We start from the raw sequence: 9603 nt of genomic DNA on the forward strand, positions 1-9603 counted from the left end.
TGACAGCCATTAAAAGAACACACATGTCAAGTGTCAAAAAGGTTTAATCACATAATTTACAAAACACAAACAAACATATCAAACTTACAGATGGGTGGCCGGTTTGCTGTGAGAAATGTATCTTTGCGTATTATTTCAAACCACTGCTGTGGCCTCTACATTCATCAACAATGTCACATCCTCGAACAGGTCTCATTAAGAAATAAACACAACGCAGAAACAGGGAAACACACAGGAAATTTAATGAGAAAAAGACAATGTCATGGAAAAAGATGATGTCATTGTCAGCTAATCTGAGTCAAACGCCCCAACCTGCCAAATGGTAAAATTGCTGGGTTCAGTTCCTGCTGTTTTGGGGATTTTAAGGAAGAGAAACCTCATCTTAGCAGTATTGGCTCACATCATGGCATTTGAATTTCAGAGTCTGAGCTCATTCCCTTTAATTTTGTGAAGAAACTTTAAGCTGAATATCCACACATCTTGCATGAAAAGTCTGTTTGAATTTACATAAATAAGAGCTTGACAAAAATTGACATCTACAAATGTAAACACAATGTCCATTCACACATCAAGAGTAAATACTGATCCTGCAAGGTTTCAACACTTTTCTCATAAAAAACCGAACTAAGGCGAGTGTGTGGAATAATCATTGGCACTTTATCCAAACTCATTTCTACAATACAGTGATGTGGTGGTTTTACAGAACATCGTAGCAGAAAAGGTTTTTCTGCTACGATGTTCATTCAGTGCTTAATGCACAAATGCACTGCTCCTTCATTCATTTACCTCACTCTTATACAACTCCTACAACTCATTTAGTCATCCACATACTCAGTCTGTCTTCTCACACAATTGACCTTTCTTTAATTCATTCATATATTTGATCAGTCATCCGTTTGTTAATTTTTCTATTCATTCTTTTACTCCTAATTTCTTCTGACTAGAAAGAAATTTCAGTCAGTTCAATACCATGTGGCCATGACAGCTCAGTGTGGTTTGTAATGTTCCACACACAGCTGCTCCACATGACGTTACAGTATATGTGTTTATATACATATCATTACAGATCTCTGTGAATCTGCCACCTCTCCCAAAAAGTGTTCCTTCTTTTGGATTTTGGAGTTTAAATCCTACTGTACTTCCTTGTAAAAAACACAGAGACTACTTTCGTCCTGTGAATTCAAATAATACAGTATTTTAATACGGTGTCACGACCATCTTGTTTCAGTGTCCCAGACGGGAGGAAGGTCTGTTTCATACGGTTCACCTCCTCGTCTTTCTGTACAGGTTAATGTAAATTTAATGTTTTACATGATTGTTCTTTGTCCCCTGTCTCATGTGTTTTTTTCCTTCTTGCTGCAGCTGTCTGTAGCCTCCAGGTGGTGCTGGAGAGTTTCCTGGAGAAGGTTCTGCTGCTGGTCTTTGAGGCGGAGATGTTTCGGTTTAACCGGCAATGCCACTGCCAGAAGAATGCAGCCAATATGGAGGCTGAAGTACCAGGACCTGCAGAGAGGAGAAAATAGGTGAAAAGGAGGAGATCCTTCAGGGGATCAAAGACCACATTCAAAAATGTAGGACAGGACTTTAAATAGATGAAAGATGAAAGTGACATACAGTATTTCGTCATTGGAGGGAACTCACTCCAACGAAATTTGTGCTCTGCATTTAACCCACCCAAGTGACGTGCACACACACACAGCAAACCCGGGGCAGTGGGCGACCGCGTGCAGCGCCCGGGGAGCAGTGGGGGTTAGGTACCTTGCTCAAGGGTACCTCAGCCATGGACACCAGTACGGGGAATCGAACCAGCGATCCACCGGTTACGGGTCCAACACCCTAACCGCTGATCCACGACTGAAATAGATGTCACATTCAATTCCTTGGCAAACAGGTTCCCGCTGATAGAATAGTCACCAGTGTTGAGACATGGCTCTTCGCAGTTGGTGTTGTGAAGGTGAAATAATCAAAATGAGGGACTCAGGCAGCCATGTTTGTAGGCATTTGAGAAACAAAATATGGTTTTGCCTCCACGTCAGATATACTGCATGACAATGACTACAGTGGAAATTACTGACTGAATTACTGACCTGTAAAACTTTATGGATGGACCCACAGACAGCAGGACAAAGGGCACCACCGTGTAGCAGATGGCGATCTGAGTGGCTGCCCACGTGATGACATCATAGACCAGTTTGTAGGAGGATGATTGCAGGAAGTATGGGCGAACGTTGTGTCTGACCTGAAAGGGCAGAAACTGTACTAAAATAGCTGCAAACAGAAATATACAAATAAATAAACATGCTAAGCTGTTGGCATAGGCAAAACTATGATTTAAAATGTTTGTGATACCAGGGTGCTAGTTAGCATGAAACCTGTTATCACACAAAAATGTTTCCACAGACATAACATCACAGCATAATGGCCATGATCCCTAAACACAGGCTATGCTAATGCTTGAGCGTGAGGTCTTCACCACCTAACAGTTTGCAGGTTCATCAGCTAACTGTTAGCCTACAGCTAGCAGTTAGCGGGGAAAACTCACTGCTCTCGCAGCCAGCGTGATGACAATGCCAGTGAGGAAGGTGAGGTAGTAGCCTGGATAAGCTCCGTGCCACATGGCCGACAGGATGAAGGTGGCTGCTGTTGGATGGTAGGGACATCGTTCGTAACACACCCTGTCAACCAGAGGTCAGAGGTCAAACACACAAACAGAAGCACATGCCTGCTGCTGTTGAGTTTACATTTAAGTGTGATCAGGCCGGTTTGGATCAAAACTCCTGTGATACAGTTTGAATATCTGCAAGTTCTGACCTTTTGAGCCAGTGTGCTGTCTGAATGTTCCAGTTGTCGAGGAAAACTTTGAAGCTGGTGGCTAACTGTAACAAGATAGAGGAATTCTGAATCTGAGTTGATTTATTGGGTCAGTACCAAAACAATTGCATATTTACTGTGACACAAAAACAAAAATGTATTCAGGTATAAGCCAACCGTCATTTAGCGGGCTCTAACAGCAAACTAACAGCTAATAGTTAACAGTGATTTAGTGGGCTCCAAAGCTAACAGTCATTTAGCAAGGATAAACCGGTTCGAGAGCACTTTATGCGGTTTGTCAAGTTCTGACCTCAATGTTGAGGATCCTCAGGTTGGAGATGCGATCCCAGCGGGGAGAGCCGTCCTTGTTGTAACCACTGAAGCCAAAGCCAGCGGCGTTGTTGATAGCATCAGCTGAGGTTAAAAGGAGATTAGGAAAGGCATTAGACAGGTGAAACAGGTGCTTTCTGAGACAGCAGGAACCACACCTAGCAGTGATGTCACAGTATCCTGGAGTACACCTGAACATCACTACAGCACAACGAGACAACTGCAGGTCTGCTCAAACAGGATTTTAAGATAAGTTACTCTTTGAGTGGTATTGAGGAAATTTTTGTTGGATTTTGCTTTTCCTTGCAACTTTCGTATTTTGTACGCCTCATGTGCACAAATATTTCATCTACACAAAAATGTATGTACACAGAAACAACCACAAATTGAAGAAGGCCTGAAGGAAGAGTATAAAATAGAAACGAGAAAGCAAGAGCCGAGTTTCAGGCACCCACCAAGCGTCCAGACGAAGTAGTACTTGGGTCTGGTGGTCAGCATGGACAAGTACAGGTAGACCACCTGAGCATAGAACGGCGTGTTGGCAATGAAGTCATCATCAACATTTCGTTCCACAGGGAAAACTTTACACACCGACAGAAAAACCAGGAGGCAGAAGAAGGAGGTGGCCACTTTCCGAACGACCTCCGTCTGAGGACACAGAGACTTTTATTCTTGTGTACTTTCTTTCAGTTTACCCATTAAGAATGGAAAAACAGAGTTTTGCCATTTGATTTCCAACAGGTCTGACCGTCACTTTCACTGTTAATGACAGAACAAAATAAAACTTGTTTCTCAAATGTTCTTGTGTGAAGCTTCACTCCATAACACCACTGTACCGTCAGAGGGAGACATCCTCTCTCCAACTGAAGGTAAGTTTCAGGAGTCACATTCTCCAGTTACGCTTTCATTCATATTTGACTGATAAATTAAATTCCTTCATTTTATCTCAGTTTTGAAGTGGGAACTAGAACTAGGACTAGGTATCTGTGTCACATGTCGTACATTTGGAGAGGGTTCGCTCTGCCTCAGCTTGCTGTTGGCCTTCCTGTCGCCCTCCTGGTCTCTATGACGAAGGGGATCTCCCTCAATGAAGGCAATGTAGTCGTTGTAGGAGCTGGTGGGTCCGGCCAGGATCCCCATGAAGTTACAGTTGTAGCTGAAGTACTCCAGCAAGCTGGGCATCCTCCTGAACACACACACACACACACACACACTGGTTTTTACAATAGGAGCTGTGGTACTAGTAGAGAGTGATGCTGTATATCTGCCCAGCACATTAAACTTTCCTTTAGAACTGAAATGATTAGCAGATTGATAGGATGATGCTGATTGATGAGTGAAATGAAGTAATTATTGGTGGACATTGCCAAGACTAAATGTATTGTAACAAAATATGCAGTACAAGTACAACACATTTGTACTTCTATTATCTGAAACTGTTTTGTACTTCACTACATTAATCTGTGCGCTGTTGCAGAAAACATTAAATAACCTACTTTTTTGTCAAAGAAACCTGTAGTGAGATATTCACAGCTGGAAACACAGTGAAACGGACCTTATCGCCAAAATCTTCTGTCCTGGAGTCAGATGTTCTTCGTTTCGTGCCATTCCTGTTCAAGAGATATTAAAACTGAAAATAAACTGAAAATATCCACCTTCCGACAGCTCAGAAAACATGCTGCTTGCTCACCGTCATGGACTTCAAACGCCACGCTGGTGATTTTTTGTGTGATGACCATCATGGGGCTGCAGAGAAAACAGAGAGCAGAGATGCCCTTTACAGCCAGCTGTGGACACCATTCTGACAGACCTGACGTGGACACGGTGTGGACGAGAACCAGTCTTACCCTGTAAAGTCGGCAGAGTACATGCCATAGTCGAAGACGTAGACTCGAGTGATCTGACACAGACTCAGATAGCTGAGAGCCACCAGGAGGCAGTACCTGAAAATAAAACGAACTCTGATTCATTCCTTCAGTATCTATTCATTCGTTTAACATGACTGATCTTTTAAATTCTACTTCGAGTACAGTGACCCCTACAGGCCTGAACTGTCCCTCGGTGTTTGTATTGAGCATTTTCACAAAGCCCTCTGAGTGGTGTATGACATCACATGTGAGTGCAGTGTCAAAGGTCACAGATAGTCTCCATGACAACTTAGCGACTCCACCTGCTGAGGAGGCTATGAGACGCAGTAGTAGACCAAGAATTCAGTCTGATGCTATGAATAATTTCACTCTGCAAATGAACATTTTCCTCAGTATGAACGTCCGTCAGTCCACTCTGACTTTAATCTGACTGCATTTAGAGGTTCCTTTTTACCTCTGGACACATTAAAAAAAAAAAAAAAATCCGTGGCCTGGAGGTTGGAGAAGCGGCTTGTGATTGGAGGGTCACCGGTTCGATTCCCCCACCGGATAGGCAGGAAAAATTTGGGTGTGGTGGAGTGATTAATGCGAAAAATGCTCCCCCCCTTCATTAGCTGGCTGATCTGCCCTTGAGCAAGGCACTTAACCCCCAATATGCTGCCCACTGCTCCTGTGTGTGTTTCACTGCATGTAATTTACCGGGTGTTGCATGTGTGTGTTCAACCAAGGATGGGTCAAATGCAGAAGACGAATTCAGTATGTGTATAAAAATATATATACTGTCAATAAAGCTGATTAAACCTAATTAAAGAGTTTGGTCTGGACCTGCTCTAATTGGAAAGTGTCATGAGATAACTTTTGGCGTGAATTGGCGCTATATAAATAAACTGAATTGAAATTGAATTGAATTAATTTCTGCTGCTACTTCTTCTTCCTCCCCCCTCCTCATCCACATCAGACAGTTTCGTACTTTGCATATGTAAAGTCATCTGATAAAGATCTGAGTGAGTGATTTCCATCACAGAAACCAGTGACATGAGGACTTTCCAAAGCGTACTTGTGCATATGTTCGACTCCAGTCAGGATCATGATGCCGTAGGTGAGTCCACTCTGAACCAGGAAGTGAAGAGCGTACCTGGAAAACAAAGAGCATTAACTGGGCATTTGTGTTCCCTTCAAGATGAACTGTAATAGCGCTGGTGATCCTTTGACTTTTCATGTAGCGCCACCATCAGGTCCATCTTACCAGCCAAAGCAGAAGAGAGCAAAATAAAGTCCCAGTAAAGTTGCTACCACGTGTCTGATAAAGGGGCTGGTTTTACTGGGATGAAGGAAGAGACGAAACCAGAAGGCTGACAGCAAAGCACAGAGCTGACAAACCACAAAGTTTACCTGCAGACAGGGAGAGAGGGAAAAAAGATGAGACCTTAAGGAGATATTTATTTATTTATTTACATTTATAGCGTTTCAGCTACAAGCTTCTGTCCATTAGACAGAAAAAAATCAGAAAAAAATTGTGAATAAAACTTTTCTTTTGACATCAACACATGTGGGAAACTTCTTTTTGCGCAAAACAGCAATAAATACATAAGATCAATAATAGCAGAAAAGCAATCTGACAGATTTCACTCATGCAAGAAACTGAACAATCTGGTGTCTGTTTTGAACTTTCAGTCGACAGCTGGTAACCTCATGCTAACTTAGCCTCAGGCTAACTTAGCCTCAGGCTAACATCAGTGTTTACTAAGAGCAGTTTTATCAGCACTGAGTTAACAGTAGAGATCAGTTGTTACTAAGTTTTTAGTCACTAACTGCAGCTGTAGCTGTCGTGTAGCTAACTGAACCACCTGACAGAGCTAACGTTAGCATGTTAATACCTGACCTGTTTAAAGAGGTCATCTGGAGTACAGCTGACACATCTGACCAGAAACTTCAGAATCAGAATCAGAATCGTCTTTATTGTCATGTAAGTGAAGAGGTTTCACATTACTAGGGATTTGTCTTGGTGATCGGCGCATACATAAAACATAAGAACGAGTAACATATAATAATAATAAAATAAAATAAGATAAATAGAATAAAGTAAAACAAAATAAGATGAAGTAAAATAAATATTGTTCTGGAGGTAGTACAAGAGTGAGGTAGTACGGAGTGGAAGAAGTGCAAGTAAGTGAAGTGAACAGTGCAAATGGTCAGCAGGTGGATCATGACATGAGCATAGGAATGATGATCACGAATGATGTTTAAAAATATTCACTCTAAAAGATTTTAAATCACATGTCACTAAAACAACACAACACACCTCAAATTACCAAACGTTATGCTAACATCTGACTAAATGAGTGAACAACATCAGTTAGCTTAGCATAATGAGATATTTCGGAAGATAAACTTTATTGATCCTGATTTCCCTCTCAGTATAAACTGTTTGAACTGCACTAACTGTGAAACACCTCATTCCTCCACGTAGCCACACAAAACAGACACCAACATTTACAAAGACTTAACTTTCAGCCTCTAAACTGTAGCTGTTGGAAGTTGTGCTAGCTTGTGACGCTACTGTGACTTCCTGTTTACCTGACTGACTGCTCTTGATTGGACAGCAGCACAGCTGTATCCTAGCAATAAATTGACACATCACTGAAGTGTTTACAGCTGAGACATTAAGTTTGAACCCCATTCAGTAATTCAGTATGTCAGCTTCATGTAGTAGAAATACTGCAGTAAAATGCCTCTGTGTGTGACTGACTCTCTGTGACAGTATCACACTGTTAATACTGCAGCCTCTCAGTTTACTGTGGAGACAATCTGAACTACTTTATGCAGTTAGTGCAGTCCAACCTGAGGGGTGGGCCCCTCCAGAGGGTCACCCGATAAATCTGAGGGGTCACGGGACTTGATTCTTTGAGGAAAGAGTTTGCAGGAGAAAATGACAACAACTCAGACTTCATTTTATCTCATTGCAGTCAGATGAGGTACAAAGCAACAGAAAATGGAAATCCTCAAGAAAGAATACTAAGAAAAAACTCAAGTCGCATGACTTTATCTCTTTTTTTTCAATCTCTAATCTAGTAATAAAAGGTAATGTTTTAATTACTCCAGCCTGAACAGCGTCGTGCTGAGCAGTAAAGATCAGATAAATTCAGACACCACGAGGACACAAAGGGTTGGGTGTTTTCAGACTCTTGTGTTATGTCGTGTTTATTCTAAATAAACAACAGAAACATGGACCGTCTGTCCGTTCACACCGCACACTGCTGGACTGAGGGCACCGATACGAGGCCTCCATCCATTTTAGACAGCCCGTCCTTGTGCGATCGCTCGCCTCGTTTGCTGCTCTGCCGTTTTTTGTTGTTCTCCCGGCCGAGCGTGTCGCATTTAGCGCCGTGTGTGAGCGACCCGGCAGCCGGCGGATCTCCGCCTCGGACCCCCCTGAGCCCCGGAGCGCCGGAGCGCCGATGCTCGGCTGATGTGCAGGATGTCCCGGCGGATCTTACCTGGTCCAGCGGCAGGTTGGTGATCTCGCTGACCGGCTGCAGGAGGCTGGAGCCGGTGCAGGCCGTGGATCGGGTGGCTTCAGCGGCCATGACTCCGTATCTGCGGCCGGGTCTGCTGCTTCTGTGTCCGGCTGCAACGGCTGAGAGGCTCCGCCGACTGTCTGTCTGTCTGCCTGTCTGTCTGTCGGTCTGTCTGTCCTGCCGTTGATGATGCTCCTTCTCTTCCTCCTGTTCCTCCTCCTCCTCCTCCTCAGTCTGTCTGTCTCCCTCCACCCTTTAATGGCCCGCGGTCTTCTCCCCATCTCTTTTACTTCTTCCTCCCCCTTTCATCTTTTGCTCTTTCTCCTCTTCAATGCTCCTCCTCCTCCATTCTGTTCCCCTCTACGTTCTTCTCTCATCTTTTTCTTTTCTCCCTCATTCTTCTCCTCTCTCCTTCTACACAATTTCTTCCCCTCTTCCTTGTTCTAATCTAAACAAACTGAAAAATTTGTCTCAGCATCTCTCCCTCTGCTCCTCACTCTATTGTCTATCCTCCCTTTGTCTCCCTTTTCTAGCCCCTCGTCCTCATCCTCACTCCTTTTATTCCTTTACTTGGCTGTTTGTGTTCATTGCTTTCAATTGTTTGTGTTGATGTCAGTGATGTGACTTCAATAAAAACGAGTGAAAATGGTAAAAGGGTAAAAGGGCCTTAAAAAGAGTTTGTAAAGAATTTCCCTTCGGGGATAAATAAAGGAATTCTGATTCTGATTTAAAGGTTGATGGTGTTTTATTTATCAGTTGACCAAATCAGGAGAAAAGAAGAAGAATCGTGGGCTGCTGCAGGAGCAGGCTGGTCCTGGAAGACCAGCAGAGTCTGCTGGAGTCTCGCGGGACAACCAAGAAAACCAAACACAACAACGTGACTGGTCAAAGCTGTGTGACCTGCAATCCACAGAGACCCTGGCTCTTCCGGTTAATTCACTCCAGTAAACTCTTCATGTGGGCCACAGAATTCATTAGCAGGTCAGCTCACCATGATAGATAGATAGATACTTTATTGATCCCGAGGGAAATTGCATCATGCAGACATGTGAAATTTGTCTGCACGTAGTTATGCA

The 9603-nt window shown here is 43.2% G+C and overlaps 1 protein-coding gene across 4 annotated transcripts; it reads right to left on the minus strand.

Annotated features, from left to right (window-relative positions):
• Positions 1-9: 9 nt before the first annotated feature.
• mboat2b (membrane bound O-acyltransferase domain containing 2b) lies at positions 10-8823 on the minus strand. Of its 4 annotated transcripts, none has more exons than XM_046372960.1 (13): positions 8507-8730; positions 6256-6401; positions 6067-6144; positions 4989-5084; positions 4832-4887; positions 4697-4751; positions 4144-4327; positions 3597-3789; positions 3122-3225; positions 2812-2876; positions 2543-2675; positions 2088-2239; positions 11-1503 (listed from the first exon to the last, which is right to left on the minus strand). In XM_046372960.1, exons 1-13 carry the CDS (start codon positions 8594-8596, stop codon positions 1335-1337), a joined length of 1521 nt encoding a protein of 506 aa, XP_046228916.1. In that variant the 5' UTR covers positions 8597-8730; the 3' UTR covers positions 11-1334. The 4 variants fall into 4 exon arrangements, with proteins under 4 accessions (XP_046228917.1, XP_046228916.1, XP_046228918.1 ...); XM_046372962.1 differs by lacking the exon at positions 8507-8730 and adding an exon at positions 7501-7865; XM_046372961.1 differs by lacking the exon at positions 6256-6401 and having other exon boundaries at positions 10-1503; positions 3597-3660; positions 8507-8823.
• Between the last annotated feature and the right edge of the window lie 780 nt (positions 8824-9603).

The sequence above is a fragment of the Scatophagus argus genome, chromosome 19 (genome assembly GCF_020382885.2).
Source record: "Scatophagus argus isolate fScaArg1 chromosome 19, fScaArg1.pri, whole genome shotgun sequence".
Classification (NCBI taxonomy): Eukaryota; Metazoa; Chordata; class Actinopteri; family Scatophagidae; genus Scatophagus; species Scatophagus argus.

Coding starts and splice junctions, on each gene's coding strand:
- mboat2b (XM_046372959.1), bottom strand. CDS start 8,808: ATGGGGAGAAGACCGCGGGCCATTAAAGGGTGGAGGGAGACAGACAGA. Junction 4,888..4,988: donor TACTCTGCCGACTTTACAGG/GTAAGACTGGTT, acceptor TTTTCTCTGCAG/CCCCATGATGGTCATCACAC. Junction 4,752..4,831: donor GGCGTTTGAAGTCCATGACG/GTGAGCAAGCAG, acceptor TCTCTTGAACAG/GAATGGCACGAAACGAAGAA.